The sequence below is a fragment of the Anopheles funestus genome, chromosome 2RL, assembly GCF_943734845.2.
Source record: "Anopheles funestus chromosome 2RL, idAnoFuneDA-416_04, whole genome shotgun sequence".
Classification (NCBI taxonomy): Eukaryota; Metazoa; Arthropoda; class Insecta; order Diptera; family Culicidae; genus Anopheles; species Anopheles funestus.
Genome location: NC_064598.1, coordinates 85,861,479 through 85,887,990, shown reverse-complemented (window position 1 = coordinate 85,887,990; position 26,512 = coordinate 85,861,479). Strand labels below are relative to the sequence as shown.

The 26,512-nt window shown below is 43.1% G+C and overlaps 1 protein-coding gene across 2 annotated transcripts in view; it reads right to left on the bottom strand.

The window, feature by feature from the left end:
- The window catches only part of LOC125761204 (metallo-beta-lactamase domain-containing protein 1), an 89,555-nt gene that overhangs the window by 45,120 nt on the left and 17,923 nt on the right, over nucleotides 1–26,512 (bottom strand). The window contains exons 2-4 of one of the 2 annotated variants that reach the window (XM_049422126.1): nucleotides 17,064–17,157; nucleotides 15,188–15,391; nucleotides 7,019–7,186 (exon numbers count right to left, since the gene is read on the bottom strand). In XM_049422126.1, coding sequence (XP_049278083.1) covers nucleotides 7,019–7,186; nucleotides 15,188–15,359 — 340 coding nt within the window. In that variant the 5' untranslated portion in view covers nucleotides 15,360–15,391; nucleotides 17,064–17,157. Of the gene's footprint in view, nucleotides 1–7,018; nucleotides 7,187–15,187; nucleotides 16,802–17,063; nucleotides 17,158–26,512 lie in introns of those variants that run through there. The other variant, XM_049422124.1, reaches the window with a different exon arrangement.

The window sequence follows — 26,512 nt, the reverse complement described above, 5'->3', positions numbered from 1 at the left end:
CAATTCGCTAATCGACTGATAAAAGTTAATTTCCCGGAAAAGTCTATAAATATTTTCATAAAATGGAACGATTTAACGTTTGATAGCAGCGTATTTAGCGATTTCATTTCGCCTCATCTCGAACTTATTGATGTTGGGGCCACACTTGTTGGGTTGGGTGTTGGATGCCTCATATCGTAAGATGAACAAATATTTCCAATCAAGGATTTGATTCGAGCAAACATTTGCGCGTGTGCATATTACTTCAACAAATGACAAGAATGGATGTACTTTAGCGACAATTATCATTCCCACGCATGACAGTTATTCGTGCTGGAAAATGATGCACCCAAAAGGAAGGTGATATGGGTGATAAGTTTTCGGGAAAAACATAACGAAAAGACACATGTCTCGCTTTAACGTTCCCGGAGGCTGTGATACGTTCGCAGTTGAAATCGAATTTCCGCCCACTGAAGGAAATGATATTACTCAGCACAGATGTGTGCGTGTTTCTGGTGGTGGAGAACTCACAGCGGGAAATGTGTTGGATGGCAAGAAAAATGCCCAACCCTGCGCAAAACACAAAGCTCGTTTAACGCTTGAGACGAACGAAAGGAGTGCTGGCTGCTTTAGTGCCTGAGGTATGGTGACAACATTAAAATTGTCCTGGGACGACGACAACGCCAAAGCGGAGATGAACGCCACACTGTTCGCCAACTACCAGAAGGTCCAGAGCACACCAAGGACCCTATCATACGAACCACTTCAAATGAGGTTCCGGTCACTGAACGATAACAAACCTACATCCGGCAAAAGTTAGTCCGAACGGAGAGCTTTGCCAGAACTCCCTCTGAGGTCGGAGTATCTTCTTGGGGAGATTCGCTCCCCAAGCGAGCGAATACAACAAAAAAAACAACGGAAGTCTCCGTTTTGTGGCCTCCAGTAACAAATGGCTTCGGCTTAAGACTGAGCAGCAGGACCGAAGCATCGAGGAAAAATAACTTCCCATCCACAAATTCTCGGTATTACATGCGCCGAACATACAGCGGAATGGGGAGGAAAAATGAACGATGAACTCATAACCGTCTTGATGAAAGTTGGACCCCGAACGAGATATGTCGCCTGCACGCCTTATCACGGGTAGTTTTTGATGGACTTCCAACCATGTCGGCAATGTCGCTTCATTTGTTCACACACATACGTGTGTATGTGGTGTGTCCTCACATGCAGGATATTACCGTCACCACAAACCGTACGAAATTGAATTTTAGCTTCCTCTCACCGGTCACCCTTACCCACTCCAACCTATAAGGGTGGAAGAGAATCAAAGTCACAGTGAAAGCAAAACATCGATCCATGGCGCAAAAAAAAAGATGATCGTTAGTACAATGAACAACAAAAGCTTCCTCTCTTTTTTTTTGCTGCGCTACACGGGAAACAGGGAGGACAGTTATGTGGAAACACCTTCCGCTTTTTTTTTTGTGCAGGAAACTAACTGTAGAAAAGTAGGCTCCGAGCGGGAAGACAGCTAAAAACCCGGTGGGATGAAGCCCATATCCGTCAAACTGTTTCTCGGTATGTACGCGTGTATGTGTCTCGGTCTCAGTTAAAGGCAACTCGATTATGGAAATGTCACGTCGTGCGGGTACGAACAGCGTGATATGGATTCGAAGCTGTCTCGTCAAAAAAGAAAAACCGGATCAACCGTAGCGGGACGGGTTTTTGGTGGAAGTGTAAGGGATGCAGGATGAGGGAAGTGTGGAATTTCACACTGTTTCTGATAGCTTTCCGGCCGTGCAACACCCTCCCCTATCCCTCCTCAAACGCGTCTCAATCGTCATGGTTGTTGGGCTCAGTACCTCACCAAGTGGCAGCTTAAGCAATGGTGGTTGCTTCCCGGTCCACAAAGTACCTACTATCATCATGTTACTCGCTCAAATTTTCCTCTTCCGAAACGTCTCACATCATCGCCGAAGTACACAGTTCCACCGGGTGTGACGGAAATCAAAATCCCTCCTGCTGCTAGACGGATGTAGAGGGACGGGATATAGGAAATCTTACCACGAACAAATACGTGCCGACTTACGTGTATTCCTGCCGCACAAATCGTGACATACGGATACAAATACACACACACACACACACCGAACACGCAGAGCATGGCAGCGCAGATGAAATTACAGCGAATCCTAGCAACTGCGTGGTTTTTTAACTTGACAGTGACAGAGACGTCATCACAGGCGAAACGATCGCAGTCGAGTCGGCGAAGTTGCCAGCAACGGAAACACCTACCGGATGTCAGATATTTCTTTACCAAGATTCGGATTTTTTTTTTCGTCCTCTCTTGTTTTGTTCCGAATGCACAAAACAACGCCCTTTCGTTATTTTGTGTCGTCCGGACAACGGGGGATAGAACGAAGAACAAAAAAAAAACAACTACGTTCAAGTGTGCACGGAAGACAGAATGAAGTGCTGGGACACATTGTTGCCAAGCCAACGCAACCTCTCAAATCAAAATTGCATTCAACTCTTTTGCTTCACACAGGTATAGGCAACAGCGAACACTCGAACCGAGGCGAGCGAGCCGTGTACACGTGATCCGTTCGCTTTATAATCAAGATAAAGGAACCGAGAACGTTGGTACGTTTATGCACAAAAGCGCCGACGTAAAATGAGTACAGGCGCATGTACAGTTTTGAAAGCATATTGGAAACTTTTGCGTATTTATTGCATGGTACATTATTACCTAAGCTGGGGAGAAACGGTACAATGCTTTTCTTGATACTTGATAAATTAAATGGCACGATATGCTTCCGGGAATATAATGTTACGTATATAGTGACTCTGAATCTTCTTTCATTAAATTTCTTCCTTTCTTTCCCTTTCTTCCTGGAATTTATTCAATTTCTTCCTTTTTATCACTTATAGAATAAAACGCTCTTACTGTTGCAGATCGATGGTGTGATAGACTCGAGCTGTTTCCTAACTCTTCGAAAGGTCCTAGTGAGCTGATGACGTCATTGTAATGTCTGATAAGTATATGTATAATTTAATTCAAAGTTTTGAGTCGAAAACTTCGACACCACCTCCAATTTAGGTATAATAAAATTAATTCTAAAAGACATGTACCATGAAATGAGAATGACACTGGGCAACAAAGACTTTCAGACTAAATCTTCACAATATATTCGATATTTCGTATAAAAATGTTAAAAATAAGCTTAGTACAACTGATTTCTGATTCAGTTGGTTATGCAAGGTTGATCATGTAATGAGAATACCACCGCACAACCAACCCTTAAGTTCTATTCAAAATAACTATGAATAGGTTTATTGGAAGTCTGAAGCAGTTCATCCTGTATGGCTGATCATGTCGTAAGAATGACACCGATCAACCCCAATCTCTTCTAAAGTGACTTCGAGATGGAACCAATACAACTTTATCTTTTAATGTGCCTCATTTCGAATCTAATGCAGTTGATTCTGATCTTGATCTTGTAATGAAAATCACACCGATCAACCCCAGCCTTTAATCTACTGCAAACGGTGTCTACAAAATGGTGCAAAGTAATAAATATTTTTAAGGTTTTTCAACCTGTACCGTGCAAAAGTAAGTGTCGTAATGGTTCTTCAATATCGTCACTGCAGTCTCCAGTGATTTCTTTTATCTGTGTCTAACCTGAGACTGTATACAATATTCGGCAATCATATTTAAGTGGTCAATTTCCATGAAAAATTTCCAATATCGCACCCCATACATAACCAGTGTGTCGTATCAGTGTGCTGTTTATTATCGCCATCTTACACACACAGACATACACAATCCCCAATAACCCTACCAGTCACCCTAATCAAGCTTGTTTGACACGTTCGCACTCTGTTGCTTTTTTGTTCTTGTTTTTCGTTGTTGTTTTGCGATAAAAAGTAAGTGGGTGAAACTTTCTGCCGAAATCCACCCTCGTATAACATATGCTCGCGAACTTGCGCTGTAAACGAACTAAGGGAAAGGCTGAAGACTGTTTTGGTTTGGTTCTGCTTTTTTTTCATCTGTATGCCGCTGTGTGCTATCAGTAAGTGAAACCCGTTTTGCGATCAAACTGACTGTCGAACTGTGTCGCACTCAAACTCGGTAATGTACCGTAACAAAAAAGAAAAAAATGCTTTCCGGTGGGGTAATGTGGGGGGAGGTATGTTTTCATAAAATTTTATCTAAATCCTTTTGCACGACAGCATGCGCCAGCACAGTATACAGTAAAAAAAATCTCTATTGCCTGTATTGTTTCTAGACGAGGCGAAAATGAAAAGAATCACGAACGCGCTCCTGCAGGATATTCAACGTTAGTGTCGCAAACGGTACTCTGGCATTGATGGCGTTTTGTTTTTCTGACGTTTTGATGGTGCAGAGGAGACACACACAAACGCAGATAAGACAAGACATCACAATGGAAAAGTTAATAAGCATATAGTCAGTCACGAGCGTCGCGATTTTCGACTTCCCGTACTAACGCCACCACGCCAGCCATAATCGCGTTGATGGTGGTAGTGATGCTGCAAAAATAAAATCACATCCCCATTCCCTAAACATTCCTAATCACAAAAGACTTCCCCAACAAACGCTCTCACACACACACACACAAACACAGCATCGTAACAGCTAAGCACAAAGAAGTTTAAAAAAAATGTAAGAAAAAGCAACACCCTGTCCCGCCGATCCTGCCACCAACCAACCCGTAATTGAAAAGTCTTCAGCACCATCGTACCATCGCCAGGATTCATAAAGCAAACAAAATGGAACTCGGGCACCGGAATCAGTATAGGATCGTACCATTAATTTGCGCTACGGTAAGCATGGGTATGGTGCCGGGAGATTTTATGAGACACCGCCTGCGTACCTGTCGTCCCGCATCATTTTCCGCAGTGTACAGCCGCACTATCTGACGCAGTCACGGTACACGAGCACCGACTGAGAGCGGGCGACCACCGCGTTATTCGTGCTATAACGTGGATATTAAATGAAGCAAAACAGTGGTAAAGTAGTGGAAGTTATGTGTAAAATTAAAATTATCGATTTTTTGGGAAATCACTTTTTTGCGAATCGTCTTACGGCTAAAACGGAAGCCTGTCCGGTTATGTTTATTATTAATGATTAAACTTTTTCATCCCTCGAGCTTACCTGCGGAGCGAGCGAGTACAGTTGGAAACGCCTGAATGTATGCAATTTTAAGGGAAGTTTACCTTGAAAGTTACCCAAGCAAGACTTCTTGACTTATGAACTATCGATTAACACGGAGCCTAAAAAGTGTCACTACTTTGTAGACAATACGCAAAAAGAAACAAAAGATTATCCATTGCATACTTTTAGGCGTTTGTGAATCACTGCTCACTGCGTACTCACGTCAGCACTTACGATCCTTGGATTAAGTAAGGACTAACTACCAGGAAAAAAATGGTTATCTTATAGTGGAACCCACCACCAAAGCAAAGGTAATATATTCAGGAAAGTTAGCTGCAGAAAGCAAAATGGCTTCTTCGAATAAGGGAATAAATTTATTGCGCAAAGGAAGCGGAATTCGGAATTCAACCGTAAGGTATTTCTTGAAGACCAATCAAACACCGACTACCGACCAAAATTGCCTCTCATGGTATACACACACACATGCTACTAGCTCGTACATCTTGTGGTTGATAGCTTCAACCAGCCGGAAAAGTAAGCGCAGGTCAGCACAGCCCGGCCGGAAAAGAGGACAAAAACCCGAGTAACGAGCAATCGAATGTCGACCATAAAAAATAGGAACACGGTCTGGAATTGGCACTGGCTGATCGGGAACAAATTCCATCCGTCGTGGACGGGAGGGAAAATAGCAAAAAGACCCGAAAAACTGGCAGCCGCTCAAGAATGTCACCGGGAAATGAGGCGAAGAAAATAAAATTCCAGCTCCAAAGACGTCCTACGTCGTTGTGACTGTTTCTCTCTTTTTCTCTTCAAACCCCCACACTGTATGGCAGCAGAAGCAGAAAAACAAGTTCAACCTATAAGGCCACCAGGGCGAAAAATGATACATCTTCTCCTCATCCACAGCAAGGACGAAGGCTCAGAACGAACGTCCAACCCACGTACACCGGGCTAAATCGCGACCGGAACGGCACATCCGTGGCACATCTTGTCGTTTGCGGTACGGCACAAACGGTGGGGACGCAGAGTTTTCGGGTGGTTATAAGAGGCGATCTAATTTCGACTTGATTTTTCGCATTCGTTAGTGCCGTGAAATCCCACGACATTGCCCTATGGAGGGGGTCCTGAAAGAAGAAAAAAAATTCCCATCCAGACCCGTCCCATCCAATGGCGTCCACTGGCTGTTGGTGACGTGTCAATTTTCTGTTTATTTATTTCGGTAAATAAGTTTATGTCGCACGCCGTCTTTTCCCAGGCGGTACAGGGGAAAACCGAATGAAACACCCAAGATCATCATTATCGTCTTCATCTTGTGTCGCTACGTCTCGGCATTGGAATGGGGCGAAAGATTTTGCTAAAACGGTATCAATTTCGGACAACGATACCGATGCCCTTCTCGCTGTCTCCACCTTGCATCGTGCATCGTTCACTCGTAGGACGATGATCCCCGTCCCAAGTGCGCAATAGTCGAGCAAGCGCAACGCATGCAGGAATCGCTTTGAAATGAACACGATTTCGTGTCGGATGCGTCCTTTTCCGTCGTCTGCTGTTTTTTTGGGAAGGTAGGAAGGGGACTTTGTTCGTTGTCTTAATGTCAAACAATCAAGTCCATCCGGGAATCTTCCTTCTCGCCAGACAAAATCTTGGCAAATCTGCGACCGAAAGGTGATGCTCGTTCTAAGAAACGATACAAAACAGGACAACCATCAAAGGCAATGGTGCTTTTGGTAACGAAATCGGTCCTGAGCATCTGAGCATGATGAGACAGCTCGACTGGAAAAATGAGGGACGAAACAAGGGACTTCCCTTCCTCAACAAATCACCATCACGCTTCCTTTATACCCCAGCTCCATCCCAACTACTTACCGGCGTCGAAATCATGGACGTAGTAACGATTCCGGTGGGAAATATTAGTGCCAACGATGTGCCTCTTCGCCCGCAGGAAAAGGTTATTATTCCCCAGATGGTCGGAATGTCCATGTGTGCTCACGACGTAGTCGATGTCGTCCGGATGCAGCTGATGCTCCTGCAGTCCTGTGCTCCCGTGAAGCGATGCGCCCATCATCCACGGGCGCATTTATCATCGGGTTGAGCAGCATCGGGAGAAAGAGTAAAGAAAGAAACAAATGGTTCCTATCAGTTAGACAGCAGCATAAGAATTGGAAACGGAGAAGATGTAGTGTACTACACGAAACCACCGTCACCAGACGGAAAGGCAATTGGACACGAGAGCCACTGACAGATGAAAAACGAGATGCGAGAAATGTGATACACTTTGTACAGCTGCTTTGTGCTTTTTCGTCAACGCGTGCATGATACACAGAACCTCAAAGAACAACTCAGAACTCCTTCCTTCCTGCTTGTCTCTCCCTCTCTCGTCTGTCTCCTACGCTTCCCTACCCTACATAATTGATCGCCCAGAATCTTTTGATGATGCCTCATCATGCGACATATGACATGCGATCTAGCCTTCACCGTAAGCGGAAGTGTTTTGCTGCCATCTTTAGGGGAACACGAAACACACGGACCGGAAAAACGCACACTTCACAGCCAAGGAAGATCCCAGATTCCCCAACCCCCCTTCATCGTTTAAAAGCATAAACTCACTCACGGTAACGCATAACAAATCTTCATTCAGTGCTGGGGCAAAATCGGACCCACAACTCGCTATTGATTTTCTCGCTCCAAGTTCTTCACCGCAGACGCGTACCTTGTTTGTACTTGTGTACCGCTTCCGGGGTTTATGCGTTACCGGGGTTAGGTTGAGGTTGGTTTTATCACCTTCCCGACGATGCCAAACCAGCGCAAAAAGGCAGGGGAATCGTTCGATTATGAACCTACCACGTGCAGATCACCCTTTTATCCTTCGCCCACCCCACCGCAACAACAATTCCGGGTTCGATCCGGTATCCCCCTTACTCACACCCGTTCCTCACACGACTGTGTAGGTGTCGGAGAAGAACAAACAACAAAAGCGCATAAATCGCACAATTGCCGTATCTTGCATGTTGCCACCAACAGTGCCATCCATACTGCTTCCCCGGTTTTTTTTTCTCTTTATTACCACCCCTGCTTCTGGCAGGATGAAACACCGTGGAGGGATGTGGGAGAAGGGGAGATTAAGGGGTATACCAAAGGCATTCCCATGCAGCGAATGTCTTCGGTGGTCACGTACCCGTCGGCTCGCAGATTACGGTTCTCGGTTTTTACGGACCTTTTCCATTGAGTGTGTATATGTGTGTGTGTGTGTGCGAATCCGTACATAACGATGGTATCCTTTGGACAAAAACACACACACACACACACACACACACACATACGAACTTCTTCTACTGGATGCTGTACCTTCTTTGCTCCATTCCTGGCTTATAATAATCAATAACTACATTCATCTCCTGATTCTCCACTTAGTTAGGGAAAAGCCGGAAAACCCTCACACTAGTGACGCCGGTGAATGGGTTCGGCAATGCTTTGCTGCAGTTTTCAATCCCTTTTTCACACACACACACACATACACACACATTCGTTCACTCACGGCACAGTTTCCCGAGCCTAAAACATCCCTGTTTTCCTTCGCACCCCGCCGACAACAACGACTTTGCGCCCCCGTGTGGTCTCTCACCCATACCATAGTAGTTCGGGTGTAGAGGTACCAGGGTACTGCTTACAGTAATACCCAAACCATGCCTACACACAGGGACGAACACGAGCACGAACACAGTCGGTCGGTTTCGTGAGTGACTCGGCAACAAAGCAGGATACAGCCGCATTCCGGTGGCGAATTCATGCCATCCTCCCATTTCGAATCGGATGACCCAACAGCCCCCCACCCACCCCCCCTTTGACGATTGTGGTTTTCATCGTGATGCTCCGGGAATCGGTCACGAGGTTCCTAACTAACCGAGCAGCATCCAATAAACTACCACCACACACCGAACGGGTGCAGTAGTAGTGTGTGGCCTCCGTTTAAATCTGGACATCCTTTCCAAGGATTTCAGCACACAGCGTAAGCTGCTTTTGCAGTCGACCGGATCTGGACGGTATACGGTGCTTGCAGGCACAGGTAACAAAAGCATCTACAACATTCCCCTCCACATCTTCCCCATCCTTCTCTTGGAGTTATTGCGAGCCAGAAATGATACGCAAAATTGAATGAAGATATAGAAATGAAAAAGCGTAAGCCTCTACAAATCCTGATAATCGGACATCAAAAGGGATTAGACGATGTCTCGGTGCTGGTAAGTTAATGTTCTGTCGGTTCCGTTTCTCCAAGTTCCAGCGAACACGGTCGTGGGACGGGTGGATGTAAGCTTCTTTCGCCCAGTTTTCTGTACTATGGCTTCTTATATTCATCGCTAAGGGTTTCCTCTACCAGGAGATTCTCGCTCAAGTATCCTTCACAACAACGATCTAAAATATAAGACATCAAATTAAAATTATCGATCAACGGAAAGCCTGACCGAAGGCGGTACTGAGGGGAGGATCTCCGGAGTCCGGACCTTTATTGGTTGTAACTGACAACTCGCTTCAAGGTGCTCCGTTACCGATGAAAGACAAAGTGGATGTTAAATTTGCATACCTTCCAGACACAAAGCAATGTGTTTTTCGGGGCGACTCAACTTTCTGAAGGTAAGCAACGTTTTTTTTCCTTTTTCTTTTTTGGTTTCGTTTTACTGAGATTACCAACCAGTTCTACACTAAGGGGCGCAACACGCAGTGGCATAGTTGAATGTTTCCACCTTTCGACCATGAATAATGGTGCGGTAGCCACCGTTCGCTTTAACGTTAGCGTATAGAAATATTGTAAAAATATTCATACGCCTGTGTTTCACTTTAAAGCATTTGCCAGGGAAATATGGCCGCACGCTGCAATGGTTGCCTGAACGCTGGAGCGATGAATATTCATCAAAATTTCATACTTTACCACCAGAACCAAATACCACGCGGGTGCTCATTTTCGCAAAGAATGCGCCACCCGCTCATCAGCTGCACATCGTGGTGAAAAAGGGGGAGTATTTTAGTTCAAACCGCTAAACATTGCTCCGGTATAAAGCTTCGGTCTGGTAGATTATTCAAATCGACATTGCACATCCGTACCTCTTGCTCTTGCACACATTCCCAACAAGTAGTAGCAGAACAGAGGGAAGTTTGCCTGCAAGAGCGAAGCTAAATATGATTTAGGAAGAAAGAAAGAAAAAACCAACGAAACATACACACAACATGGATCCAGCAGCATCAGTTTGCAAAGTCTTGCCGGGCCGTTGTAATGCGCTGATATCTAAAAACGTCCCGGCCCAAGCACCGTTACTACAACAGATTAGACCGGACCGAATGAAGTTTCGTACTGCGGAAAACACACCAGACCAGAATCTCGGATTTTGGCTACAGGAGCCGGCAAGTAAGTGGACCGGTAGCCGGAAGGTTGGAAGGCAAAACTTCCCGACCGTTTTGCTAAAAACCACTTTATGAAAACTACCAAACTACAAGTCCAGCTTGTGTGTGTGTATGTGTGTGTGCCAGTATCCAACCAACCCGGAAGCGGATGTGCCAGTGAGAGGTTACGCTTCTTCGACTGCCACTTCTCGATCTAACTGCCCCTTGTGGAAAGTCGTTTCGGCCGGTTAATTGTGGTAACGTTTGTTCGTATCGGTCAGTGTGAAAAGCGTTCACAGTGCGAGTACGAATGAGAGTCAGTGTGTGTGTGTGTGCGTGGAAAAACAGGAAGAAAAGTTTTCCGCGAGATTCTCCAATCCGATTGCGTTGTGGAAAATCCGACGGAAGGTTAATCCTCGTTTGGCTTGATTGGCATCATTATGAAGTTTCGCGGAGTGAGAAACGCTGGAGGAGAGTTATTAGACTCTTCTGGTCAGAATTGACACTCGACAGAGGGTTCGGGGTCTTCTAGGCAGCAAAAAACCGAATACCGAAATAATTTACTTCCCCAAGCATTCGGTTTAGCTAACTTTATATCGTTTTCCATCTTCATTTGTGACCTTTTCTCTCTCTGTCTCTCTGTCAAACGTGCCTCTATATCGTTTATTATGCACTGTTTTGACACTGCTGCTAAAAACGATCGAACTTTTATCCCTTATTTACATAACATTCCAACTCCGCTTCCCATTTGTCGTGAATGATTAATGTTCGTGAACATATCTTTTGTCGTTTTTTCCCCTTCGTTTCTTTTCTGTTTGTTTTTTTTTTCTCAAACGGAACGTTTTTTATCTTCACTTTCACAACACTGAAATTCATCAATCAGTTTTTCCTTTTTTGTAGGAAATTATTTTTACCATTTCCCTCAAACTCGATTCTAAATTGAAAAATTGCAAAGTCAAACGCAATTTGGAGCACACAAAAAAAGCACGCTAATCCATTGGTACGTGGATTCGGTAAGATCAATTTATTTCGCAACTCCCTCAGATCATACCTTCACAGTGCTTACCTTCCTTCCATATCTTGTTGCGAAAATATCACATTGAATTGTGAAACTCACCGCACCAAACAACGCTTCCGGGAGCCAGTTTCCGGAAATGGAAATGAAAAAACTTTCTAAATTAGTTGCACACAGTGTGCGTTATTTTCTCTTTTGTACGATTTGTTTCTTACGCTTTTTTTTTGTTAACTAGTTCTGAGATTTTTAGCTTGCTTCCGGGCGGGCGAATGGTAGAAAGTATGAGCACAAAATAAATGAACTGGATGGAATTGTGTTTTGAAATATCGTTCCACTTAAATCGGTCGCTTTCAATCGGTTTGGTGGTTCATAGTTATGGGGTGCACAACAAAGTGCGTGAAATGTTCGGAAAATATTAAAGTGCCTAACTTTTAAAATATATTAGCAGGTTGAATGATGTCAGCGACAAAATAAAAAATAATTATTAGCCTTTAATTCTTAATATTTTCTATATTTTTTTCTAAATTTTTCTATACCTGTTGACTTTAAAAAAAAAACCTCACATATTAATGTCTCACAAAAACTGAAGTTCGTGTTCTAGGTGTTTATTTAGATTAGGAGCTTCAAAACCACTAGCAAAGGACTGTAAAGATCCATTTAGACATCAAGCTCTGTATTGCACAGTTTGCAAGATCTTTAGTCTGGCTTTTCGACTTTATCAAACGAATATAAAGTTGAAAAACTCAAACAAATATTTTATTCTATCTTCTTCCACGATTTCGTATATATGTATTTAATTCTAGGCGTACAGTACGATCATTCTAAGAGCTCAGCGATCTGTTGTCATTTAATTGGACTTGATCATCTTGAACAATTTTAAACATTTATAGACTCCAGCATCCTTGAAAGATTTTTATACCTATACCATTTTTGAATACAGAATTAAGATGGAAAAATTTTATTTTCCGCAGTTCTGGGAATATGATGGAAAACATTTATAACTCCTCAGGATATTATGTCGATTTCAGTTTAAGTTATTACATTACGGCTTCAGTATGAAATTTTTCTTAATTTCTGTGTGAAGGTAGAATTTTCCTGACATCGTACACGAATTCTTTTCTGTATTTTAAGTGGAAATAATTGAAAAAAAAATATCATATGTTGGCTTACACTAGCTAAATGTCCTGACTGAATAAATGTTTAATAAATAATGCCAGCCTCCAAGAAAAGTGTGTGTTTTAACATAAATAACCAATTGTGTGCAAAACAGCACAGACACTTCGTTACAGTCCTAACATTTAACCCAGTACAGACATTTTCTAAATCCACATCCAATAGCCTGACTGCCGTGGCAAACCCGTCGGCCACAATAACCATTTGCTGTGCCTTGTTTTTTCCTTCATTTTCCTCATCCCCACTGTACATCGATTGGCTAACCTTTCGCGTAACTTTCTTCAAAAAAACCTTCTCGCGGGCGGGCGAGAAAATAACACACACACAAAAAAAGAAAGGAAATGCGGGAAAAAGCTAACCGACGAAATCGCTATCGCGCGCACTCGTCCTCGGGCAAACAATTTTGCCACCCTCACCGTTTACCGCAGGCTGACGGTAAAGAAAATCGGTTGTTGGGTGGAAAACCATTCAAATGACCACCGTCATCATCGGGTGGCCAAACCGTGACCCCGTGTTTTTACCCGTGTATGTGAGTGTGTGTGTCGGTACGTTGCGGTATGTTTGAGCTGAAGAAGAAGAAGAAGAAGAACGAAAAACGCACCAAACGCGCAAAACGACAAAAGCTTAATCAAAAGTTCACCACCGGGCACAAGCTGACTCGAAATCGTGGCCCGCGTGTTCCAATGAAGAAACAAGCGAAAGGCGTTTAGTTCTGTGTTTTGTGTCTGTGTATGTAGAATGGGTAGTTTTACCACCCCAGGATTCTAAAACTGTACCGTATCAGCGTTTGTTGCTGCTGCTGCTGCTGCTAATGCTGCTGTTGCTGAATGCTGTTACCCGTGTTTGTTAGCTGTTTGTTGGATGACGGTTGGTGCTGCAGAACTTCTTGCTCGTCATTGCGTGCTTTTCCGATGTTTCACCTCGTTCCGGAAATGTTCGCAAGCTCGCAAACACACGCGCGCACACACACACACAAACCAGTTCCTCCCTCGTTTAGTTTTCAACCCTCGTTTGAATGTTTTATTCTGTCCTCCTTCACCATCTCCTCCATTCAAACTCCAACTCCCTAAAGCGAATGATTTCCACTGTCTTACTGTGTGCCATAATATCGCAGCTCTTTGCTACTTACGATAGTTTTCTAACAAAAGCTTCCTGAAAAGAAGGATATACAAAAGCACTCCCTCTTTTATATCCATTCCAGTCCAACCCATCCTCCTTCTTCCCATCCAACATCAGTCCCCGTCGTTTCCACCGTCACAGTGACAAGAATTGATTGGTTTTGCGGGAAGCAGAAAACGAAACCTGAACGAAACTAACCATTTTCACTTCAAAAAGGTGAACCCCGCACGAGGGAAGTTCGCAGTACCGGAGTTTTCTGATTTGTGAACCCATGCCAATCCTTACCATTTTCTTTCGATTCCCATCTCACACACTGAAAGGAAAACTATTTCCAACTCGTCTTGTCTTGTCGGTAAGGCGCCGACCCCAAAAACCTTACTTTGCTATCACTCCGAAACATCACGTCGAACATCGGGAAAACTTACTCCAAGGAACGTCTTTTTCCATTTCAACATGTACGATGTGAATGGGTGTGTGCCACCATCGCCACAATCGCTTTTGTGAATCGTTTGTTCTGTGTAACGCGTGTACCCCAATGCGTGTACCAATCCACCAGGCGGCTCCATCGCCACCATCATTACCGGAGCAAATGTACGGAAAAAGGGTTCGAATGTGGCCGCCCTCAAAAAAAAAAGAAATAGAAAAAGCTTGAATCTTATGTACCGACATCAACATATACCGGTACGAGTCAATGGACGTAGTAAATGCGCCCTCAAACGTGTGAGCGTGTGTGGAGTGGCGAAAATGCGAAGGATATTGAGCCATTGTGTCCATCGGCCGTCGCAAGTTCGTACGAAGATGTTTAAGCATCTTCTGCTTTTACAGCAACAACAAAAAACCCCTTTTTCGACTGGGACTGAACAGATTAAGGAAAGTGGTTATATTTTTCGTGCCCCAAACACATACACAAACACATACATATCCTAAATGGCTTTGGAACTAGTCCAGAGGAAAGTGAAAATGCTTCTCGCACTTGACCCGCTGGGAAGCTGTGTTGCTGTGTCGCTGTTCATTGGTATTGTACCGTGGTGTTTACGTACCATTTGCCAAAAAGAAAATGGCAATTCAATTTCGAAGACGATCCCTTACGCCTTTGCCAAACACCGCCACTATCGGTACCCTGTAGGTAATGAGCCTTTTTTCCCCCTTCCGAAGGTTTCTACATCACAACTCAAGAAACGGACAAATGCGAAGATGTGAAACATACAGCGACTCTAAACTCTTAATTTCCGGCCATCTTTTTTTTTTTGTTTTGAGGGGCCGTTATTAAGTTTTTTTCTATGTCCTGAGTATGTCCTGAAAAGAATTTGTTTAAGGGTTGATTGCAGCATGCGGATATGTTGTTTAATACTTACGCTGCAAAAGCAGATCGCCATCCCAAGGTGTCATCGTATCGACGATTACGTTGCAATCGGGGCCTTTGATCAGGGTGCAGGTGCAGTTAGCCAGCATCGGGGCGTCCGGCTTTGAGGTCGGTTCCTCCTCATACTTCGAGTAACCCTCGCTCAGAATGATGATTTCATTCATTTCGGTTTTCAGTAGCGCTTTGCAGTGGGTTACTGTAGCTTGCGAAATAAAATTGATTATTTCAAACACTTTCCCAACGTTCCAACGTTGCATCACCCTGCGGACGGTGATGCACCACGAGAAGGGAACGACGTGACAGAGAGAGAAAAACAGAACCGAAACCCCGAACGAACGATAGAAACCAATCGTAACACAAACGTACTAACGTATCCTCGGTTTGTTTTATTTTAAATCATCTCATCGATTCCCTTTTGTTCCCTGACCCAGCCCCAAAGGGGAGTTGTGTCCCGGTCTGGCGGTTAAAGGGATGGGAAAATTCACACACGCCGACATCTTTTCACCAAAAAGGGATCGGTATCCCTAGGTGGTTCGTTTTTCTTTTTCTTTTTTCAAGGAAGATGACCAAGGCAGGAGCGAACAATAAGCCAACGACGACCGGCTGCAAAACGGACGACGCAAGTGACGCAGTACGCGTAGCTTGTGGACAGGTATCAACCGCCTCGTTCCGTTTTTGGGACCGAAATTGGCCCGATTTCCTTGTGCGGAAACCCGTTTTTTTATTTTTAATTATTTACTTTCTTTCTTCACAAATCACATTTTTCAATAGCGCGACCATCACGCCACAAACGCTCGTTTGTGCCCCCCACGGAAACAAACAAGCGGAAAGCGATTTCCGTTCCAGCTGTTTTGCGCTTTTTGGTTTTTCTCTTTCATTCGGAATTTTCTTTCATTTTTCTTTTTGTTGGGGGGGCTTTCTTTATCTTTTGCGCACGCAAAAAAACACTCACTCGCGTACACAAACCTTGCGACGCACACATACACTTTTGCGGCAACACAGATACACGCGCGCGCGATGACCAAACCGCATACACACACACACACACATATGCACTGCTTCGCCCTCAGGTTTTGTGCGATGACTTTCCGTACCGCATTGGGGGAGGGTTAATTTTGCACACCTTTCAACCCTCCCAATAACCACCCCCTACCCTTACCATGGCCGTGGGAAAATTGTGCGGGGTCAACGGGTCAACAACAACACGCATCGTCGTGCGTATCACCACACTTGCCTTTCCATTTGCCGTTTTTCGTTTGGTACGCAAGAAGATTTTTGCTAATGGCCGGTCACGCACATAAACACACGCGCACGCGGTTGCACTTTCGCCCGGCTGGTGCACGGTACATTTTCCTTTGCTTTCTTTCATATGCGGGTCGAGGGAGGGATGGCGGGTTTGTTTTCAACACACCAAAAACAAGCACTGCGTCGCCGTAGATCGTAGGTACGGTCCGTTTTGCCAAGCAAAAGCAAAGGAAGGGCACACAGTGCAAGAAAGCTACGCGTACTACGGGCCATCCGACGTCGTCCGGATACAACCGGTGCGGTCGTTTGCTTCCGTTCGCTCCTGCCGAGTGATCAACCTTGACTGGTAAATGAAAACGGTGAAAATCGTGCGCGCCCTGCCACGTTTTGCGGGAGGCCTGCAGTCGGCGAAAAATTCCCTTTCGCCACCCGCGCGCATGAGGTGAACAAATCGTCATCGAATCGTTGAACCGTCGGCTTATCATCGTCGTTCGCCCGCATCGTAGCACTCACTCGGAGGGAAAACAATAAAACATACACGCACACACACACAAGTGCGGAACTCACGAGTGCTTTTCTATGCGTTTCCCTTGCGATGTTTTTATGTTGACTAATGCACTCACCTTCGAACGTGGTTTGCAGGGATGTTTTGTAGGGTCTTTCTGCACAATGCTTTCAAGCAACGGTTAAATTGGGAACGACAAATCTGTAGCGAAACTAATGAAAAGCTAATTACAAATGAGTAATACCAAGAGAGAGCATAAGAAGAAGTGTAATTTAATATTCTCCAGCAATATAAAATAAAATTTCTTTGATAAATCGGTTTATATCCCATTCCTTTTCTTATGCAAACAAATCGATGATGAACCGCTCATTCGTTCTCGAAGTTTTGTTTTTATCTTTCTAAGCAAAATGATAACGAGAGAGATATTTCCATTAAAAAAACACGATAAATTTACACTTCTTAATTATTCTTTTTTACACGCATTTGAATGTTTATAAAAAGAATCATCAGGATTTAAATATGTTTAAATTTCAAACGTACAGCATAGCGTAGAAACATGATTTCAAATCAACACAGCTGCCAACATCAACGTGCCTTCCTTTCACTTATGCTTGACGTCACAGTAGCACCATAAGACACCGCTAGGCCAATGTGCAAGAGTGAGCACATTTATGCTGGTATCGCAACACTAAATGCGTGAGTTGTGACCTGAGCAGAGACGGATTGTGCGCAATAGAAATGCATGCTCGCGAGCCATGTTGTGTGCAAGTTTGTTAAATACAGGGAGACACATGCTTCACAAAATGGTAAATAATTTAATATTTTAAATAACTATTTTTTCTTGTATAAACAAATTCCAAATATGTTTCAATGTTAAAAACTCTGCTTCGAAAATTATACATTTTTTAACTTGAAACCATTATAGGATTTTTTTTTCTCAAGATAAATTGATAAAAGAAATTGAAAAATGTTAAACCTTTTCCGGTTTCGAAATCCATTGTAAATGCCACGTTTACATTTATTTGAAAAGTCTTACAACATTGTCTTTGAGTGTATATTTCACTTTTCAAACACTCACGAAGAGAAGAAAAATCCAAATCTTATATTTTCCAGCTTAAAGAGAATAAAGAATAAAGATCCTTTAAAACTTTGCGAGTTATTCCAAATATATTTTAATTCGTCCCGAGATTTCTCGACGGTTTACCAAATATTTTTAGTTTCAAAACGAATTCCACAGTTTTTCAAAAAAAATGTTACAGATTTCATAAGTGTTTAGTCTAGTTTTTAGTTTACTAGGAAACTAAGGAGCGAAATTCAAGTCGTGGTCTGTTTGACGTCAGGTTTTTAAGAAGTTTTGGATACTGATCGGCATATTGGCTTGAAATGTCTCCAACAATTTTTTAGACAAAGTTCTTCAAGAAGATGCAACCAAGAATAGTTACTGGAAGCTGTACAATAATCCCAAACGACCTTAGTTATTAACTTAGTTCAGATCCAACTGATACTCTTATATTATTCTTATAAACAACAATAAAGTCTTCAACAAAATGGCTGATCACATAACGTAAATAAAACACTTACATGTGATATTGTCAAACATTCCAGAAACAAGATACCTTGTATAGATTCCCACGCAAACGTAAACGTGTATTGATGAACAAAAACAAAATAATCCTTCAATACTTCTATTTTTTATGACCGTTTACCTCTTCAGCACGTTTGAAGTTCAACGACAAAAACCAAACAAAACTCGATTACAACATAACCCATGCCCGTGCCAAGGGTGAGTATTTACAACGTGCCCTTGTCCCATCGGGGTTCAAACGCGACTATTGAATATCAATTGAGTGAGACGCCTGCTACATACACACACACACGCACCGACAGGTGGTTATTACTACTAACCCTCTTCAATCGATCGAATGTCATGCGCCGTCATGAGGATCGAAAGACGCACCAAACACGCACCGGGCAAGGAAGGATGGAACAATTTTTAATTATAATTTCGCTCTGTTGCACTTACGGTCACCGTGCCAACAACCCACCACGTGTTCGCTTTCGTTCGCAAATCGGTCAAAACTGTCGGCTGTAACTGGTGACGGCGTTACTAACCATGCTGGTGCATTTTTTGGGATCATGGCCGTACGGTGCACGATTGCTGCCAGCAGCCAGCAAATGTTTGACGCGTGAAGATGTGGCTCGGTGTTATGGCTTTGGTCCGGGTTCACCGGTAATGTGTCAAGAGAACCACCCGTAGCAAGAGTCCTCCTCCTCCTTCTCCACGATGCAGCACGCGTGCGCAATCGGACTTTTCCACCCGCCAGGGGGCATATGCAACGGCTGTGTAATGCCGCATAGAATTAGCGTACTGTGAAGGCACGCTTCTTGGATGCGATGTGCAGGCAGGCCCAACGCCTCTTTCGCAATCGATCGATGCCTCTCCAAAGGGTCTCCGATTCCGACGATGCATCGGCTTCTAATGGTACGTGCGTCAAGCCGTTGGGGGCTTCATCGCGCAATCGCCCAAAGCATTTCCTGTACGCATTGCAGGCTTCCCGGCAGTTTGATGGCGCCTTAGTCGCTCGCGTGGACGCTCACGCGCATGATTATGGTGTGCTGAAGTGGACAGAACCTTAAGTGGAGTTGCCAGTGCCAACACACACAGACACACACATACCAAACTGTATTTATGCGTTGCACAACCCATTAAAGGGGTTGAATCACAACAAATCGCTTGCATTAAAACGATGGCACATTGACACGATCCAACAGCATGCAACTGCGATCGAACCAACATTCGGAAACTTAAACCCACTTTTCCAAAGACCTTCATCCTCCTGCAGCATCCACACCGCTCCAGAAGAAGCATCCACGCAAACGAAGATGAACTATTAAGCAACCGGAAATTCAATGTGTAACAATCGATAAAAAAGCTCTCACGTATTCACACTCGCCATCGGTACCGTCGGATCGTCAACAGAAACTTCGTAATCGGATGCGATCGTCAACAAAAACCGTTTTGTCTGGCGTCGTTGTTATGGGTGCTAAAATATCGGCAAAATTTCATCCTTCGAAAGTTAACCGACCAGTTAAAAAATGGATCGCAATCCACCGTAAAGAAGAACGGTGCACACATCCAGAGAAAGAAAGAGAGAAAGGTTTGGTTGCGATAATCCAAACATTGCCCACATTGCAGGAGCAACAAAAAAAAACACACACTCACAACGTCATCACCATGAGAGTGATAATGAACGGTTTTGCTCCACTCCGAGACCTCCGGGATCTCCGCATCACCATACAAAGACGCTGGACCAGATAGTGTGTCCCACCGCTAAGAAACATCAGCAAACGGCCGGTACCGGATTCATCAGCACGGTCGATGGCAAGGTGCACATTCCCCATGCTGTCACCTGTTACATAAATGTTGATCACTTTCATTTTGCATTTTTTGTCCGTCTACGCTTCCCCGCTTTTTCTTCGATCGCCGCATAAGCATTCGGGTGTCGCGCGTTAGGTGAAGGGCAGGTTGGTTCCCTTCTGGTTTTGGTTATGTTACTCAGTCAGTAGGTTTGTCTGCCGATTCCATCACCATGTGTCGGGTCCGGAGTGTTAGTGTGGCTTCGCAAAGATTGATTATATCTCCGAGCGGGACTGTTCCACTGAATGTTTGTGGATCACATGTGGATGTTAGAGTAATGGATTTTTTTCTTTGTCAAACTACAAACATACCAAAAAAAACATCTTCTAAACGCCACCTTGTTAAACCATTCGCAATGATGACGAATTTATTGACAACATCCTTAAATCGCAATCAACCAAAAACCCGAAAAAAACCACCCTTTGCTGCAACCTTGAGCAGCGATTACAACACTTTCGTACATTAACGCTGAATACATTAGTCAACAGTGTACCTACGCATCCTTCAGCACATGTATAATGCACGTATGCGAAAAGTGGCAAAGTAAACCATTCGCTCATCGCAATCAATTGATCCATTCCGTACCGTTGGAACGTGCTAAAATGTTTGACACTTTTGCTGAAACGTCTAAATTATTACACCGGTGTCCAGGAAAGGAAATTCGGAAGCGAAACCCGAACCACCACGCAAACGATCGAGAAAGTAGCGAATGCAGCGGCAAACAGCAAACTTTACACGTTCATCCTAAACATGTGCTAATCGGCAGGGTAAACCATTCCCTGAGCGTCATCACAACAGCTGCAGATGGAACGGAGTTTGTGTTGGGTTGTCTCTTACTGGTAAAAATGATGTGCTTCCATTCGATTGATGACTGTTGGCTCTGCTCCCCGTTCGTTACTATAGCACAAAACAAACCTTGTCCAGTGAGTGCATTGTTGCACCATCGATTACGGCTAAGAAGTTGATGATTAGCGTGGTTAATGGTGGTTGTGGACATTGCAACTAGCGCCCTTACAAACCCTTGCCCACTGTCATCAACATCATGCCCGGGCGTCATTAACTTTCCGGTGGGGAGAAATTAGATCAGACGCATGTTTGCTAACCCGTCACCCGTTAACATACGCAAGCAAAGATACACCACCGTTGTGATTATGGCTCGTTACTCATGAAGCGCAAGTGGTTTTAGTGGTACAATTTTCATACTCCAAAAATTATGTCAAATAAACACACGAAAAAGTGCTCCAAAAAATTACCAACCCCAAACAAGCACCAAAAACTGTGCAATGGAAAGGTGAAATATAATCTCACTTTTTTTTTTTGGTTTTTTATGCTCCAATCGTGAAGTTGAGTTCCCCCGGGAAATGAAGGATCTGTGGCGAAAGGTTTGTGATGTCAAGCCCGGGACCTACATAGCTCCAGAAATCACACAAATAGCAACAATCGCAGCGAAAAAAAAAACTAACAAACACACACACACACATCCAACGATCCCCAAAACGGCTCTCGGTGCCCTCACTATTACGCAATTACGTGCCACTCGCCGCTGATTATGACATTTCTAAATCACATAACCTCATCACCTTCCGCTCGATTGAAGGAACGCCTCGGGAAAAGAGTGGCCCGCACAAACCCTCCCTCCCACCGTCTCGTTGGGTGTCTAACCCCTTCTCTCTCTTCTCTCTTCTCCCTTTTAAACAACGAACCGAAGGTGCCATCTAGCGCCGCTTAAGCGCTGATCGTTAAGCATGAAGATAAAGTTCAGCGGCAGTAACAGTAGCACCAACAACAGAAGAAGCTAGAAGGACGGCTGAACTGCTGGCAACACTGCACACTGGTCGCTAACATCGTCTCCATGTTGTGAAGGAAAACAGGCCTAAAAACAAAAAAAATCCAACCCCATCCGTGAGTGTACGCGTGTGTGTGTGTATATCTGGGAAGTGGCGAAGACGCGAAGTACCTACCATCAAAAGCAATTACTTGCAGCAGTTGTTAATCTGCTTCTTCTTTACATTCCCACATTCACCACCCTGTAAAAAGCCTTCCCATCCTTCACCCTGTCCCAAACTGTCCACAGGGTACGATTGTTTTGCCTCTGTACGGGTATGCTCCGATGACGAACCATTTTCGTGGTTGTTGTTTTATGGTCACTAATGCTAAAACACTAGTGACACAGAAAATCGTAGAAAACACTACGGCCTGGCACGATCCGGCAAAAGACGGCTGGTTATGCGCCTGATTGAGCATACGAGTGCACTACGGGTGCACATGACGAAAGAGGCTGTTGTGGCTAATAGTTCGCTTACAAACCCCTTCCCTCCCCCGGGGGGCTGTGGAACGGCGCATCTTTTTATGCTTTGTTTATATTTGAAGTTCTCTTCACGGTTGATGTGCCCTTTTCCATTTCTGACATACATTTCCTGCCACCAGGTTGGAGGTTTGGAGGTATACACCAACTTTACTGTGTATAGTTTGAATTTTTGTTTTCCCTTTCACTACGATAACTAAAGACTTTAATGATTTTTTTTAATATGAAGAACTTATTTTATTTCTCCATGGTTTTTTTAGGATGTGTGAAAATTTCAACTTTTCTGTTTGGATATTCTTGAAATTTCAAGACTTAAATGTAATTAAAATGCTGGTCAATTCTTCATACCATGGGCTTCTAGAAAACTGTGAATCATTTGCCTTGAATCTGCTCAAGTTGAAGTGGAATTTGTGGAATTTTTCATTTCAAAGCGCAAATCAACGTCGGAAATTTGTGATCGGATAATACTTTAACCAAAGTAGAAAATAATGGGAGAAATTCCAGATCTACTATGTATGTATTTGAGTTCAACTTGAACAGAATTCAACAACGATGAACTTTGCCAGTTGAACTCACAACTTAATCCCAGGCTTCCAACGTTTTGATAGGAGTTGAAATTTCTCACTTCATCTCAACAAGTTCCTATAATAATTTACTCAATTTAACAAAAAAAATTTACACAAAAGCGAACTTTTCTTCAAGGTTCTGAGAATTTAGCTGAGTATACCAGAAATTGAAAATAAATCATCAGTCAAAAACACTTCACGAATAACTACTGTTTGCTTTGTTGTCTTAACCAAATAGTACAATAAAATGAAAAATAATTTTCTCTCTAATAAAGCCTAATATAAAACATTTTATTAATGGCGAACAATTCCCCAAAAATTATTTATTCCACCTTCAAAATGATGACAAACAATTGCAGCAGCAGCTGTTTACTTCCTACAATCGATCTGGTTTTTTGTTTTCTTCTCACCACCAAAACCGGAGCTTACTGTTTCACATCCGCAATACTACTTCCCGCCTTCCTGGTGACTAATCACGAGTTAGCTAATTTTTAAACATTTCCAATACTAATTGGCAAATCACTGACTGGGAAGAAGTGCGTACTTTCTATCCATCAAAACATTGTCATGATGAGCGAATTATCGTTTTCACGTTCGAGGTAATAAAGAAACGGAATGTACACCAAGAAAGTAACATCAGATATTGTTGTTTTCTTTCTTCAAACCAAATTGCATAATATTCCAGTTTTTTTTTCACCCCGATTGGATTGAAAGTCGATTGGAACTAAACAAATTAACACGGCGAAGAAGAAATCAATCCTAAACCCATTCGAAGCATAATTTATGATACGAACGAAATTATGAAACATTTATGATAATACGTGGTTCGGTTTAGATTAATGGTATGAAATTTATCCTCGGTCACGTGCCACCACCAACACACACCACCTGCTTCACCGATGAAAATTAATCGATACAGATTTGATTCAACACTGGTTTGTTGATAAATTCGAACTAACCGAGCGAAACGATCGGTACGATCTTGATCGGTTCGTGAATCTGCAACCGAAAGCATTTCAATGCGCATGCTTAATCATCATTCCCCTTCTCGGGTTAGCATAAGTCTTCTTTTTTTTCGACATTTCCTTTTCTTCTTTCGGTGTTGGCAACGATGTTGAAATGAAACGATCATGTGCTAGGGATTGGTACGGTTTTAACCGGAATTATCCAGTATCTTATCGTGATATTTGAGCCAATAGAAAGTTCTTTTGCACTTTAACATTCAACGATGTCCAATAGATATCGTGCGTTGAGGTTAGGTCAACTGTTGCAATTATGACCACTACTAATAAAAAATTTAAAAAACCCTCATTGGAGCTAGCAAAATGTAGAGGACCTACCAGAGAAAGGGGATCGAGAGAAACTGCCAGAAGACCTTGATGGGACACTCGGCTGTTCCATACCAAAACACAAAACCAAATCCTCATAGAGGTCAAGTTTGGCGACGATACCGGCTCCTGCATTCCACGCAGTCGTTTACACCGCTGAAACAAAACACAGGGGGAAATGAAAAACAATCAAAAAAATAAAAATATCGCCAAACACAAATGTCCGTTAGGTAGCGCACTTCCACAGTGGTTCAAGATGCTACACCGAAACCTTTCAGCACGACGAACGCGACCAACTTGGACGGCCTTCCCATATCCAGTCCGGTCCGGTATCCCTCACAAAACCCATCATCGGTTTGTCCCTGCGCTAATGTAGTGTTGCGCAACGGCAACTTAATTATTAATTTTGTGCACACCCGCACACGCACACACTCACCTCTACAGCAGGTGGGCTCGTTCCTCTGGTGGGACTGGTTTGTTTGTTTTTTTTTTCTATGTAGGTTCCGGCTGGTATGTTTACTCAGGCACCATTACTGTAAAGGATTCCCTAACATTCCACGATCGTGTGGGATCGATATGAAGAATTTTATTTTTCCCTTATGAACGAACAAGTTTTACAACCGTGTCGTGTTTGATGAAAAAAAAACAACTTTGTTTGTAAGAACACAATATTCTACCTACCGCTTTAACAACGAAATCTGCTATTCAAATTAATTTAAGAATATTAAAATATGAATTTTAATCGTTTTACCGATTTGAGGGGTTTTTGGTGGTGCTAAATGGTTGTTGACTTACCGATGGTTCAGGCGCACACAACAACATCAACAATATCTTACGGTTGAGGGTCACACTATACTTCACATACTATTATTGATTCACACCGAGCAACAATTTCACAACGTGAGACAACTGAAACAATCAGCGTCTCACTAAATGTATTTGAGCACCAGAAAAATAAATTACCACAAACAATATAATTTTGTTTCACTGTACCTTTTTGCTAGTAACACCCATAACGCAGGATTAAGCAGACACAAAAAGTAGGTAATAAATGGGGAGGAAAATTATTCGTACCGGATGGACGTGCCGTTTCATAAAAGATGGATCATGTTTTACTGTATTCAGCGAACCATGCGATCGCATAAATTCATTCACAATTAACAAACTTTCGATTCATGGACACATTTTTCCGCTGAATTACTATGAAAATAAACGAGATTTCTGTTCTTATTGCGTCTTTTGTGTACTCTTTGCTTATTTTGTAATGTTTTGTAAACAAATGTTCAACTGCTCACATTTTGTTAAAGAAAACTAACTATAGATTCCTTATTATGGTTCCTTATAAAAACGAATTAATTGAATTCTCATTAACAAAGAGATAACAAAACTTTCTCATTACCTTTTAAAATCAATTATAAAAACAAGTAAGAAAACAATACACAAAAACACAAAAGAAGCTAAAAACTCCCAAATGACATCATAAGTATTTAAAAATCGGCAGAATGAAGGTTCGTCGCTTATTGCCGTGTTGCGAAAATTCTCTTATAGCCGACACAATGCCTAACTTTGGCAATGATTCACTAATGGAGGTTAAAAAAACGATTCTATTACACTACAAAAAAAATGTTCTACCATCGTTGAAAATGCCAAACGGTCGCAAAAATAAAATTCCCCTCGTTTTCCGTATGACGCCACCATGCGCCACACGGATGCGAATTTTCGATTTTGCTTTACATTGAATTCTTACCTATGCAAATGAAAATCACTCGCACTCACACACAACCTTGGCTCACTGTTGTTTGCTCACGATCACGATCTCGCAGTACCGAGCGCCGTTCGATGGTTTCAACTGCTGCAACCAACCGTTCGGGCGCTCAAAAAACTTTCTCCACTCGGGTGCCGACAGCGACGAACCTTCCTCAACGAGAGATCTCGCGGATCTCGCAGATT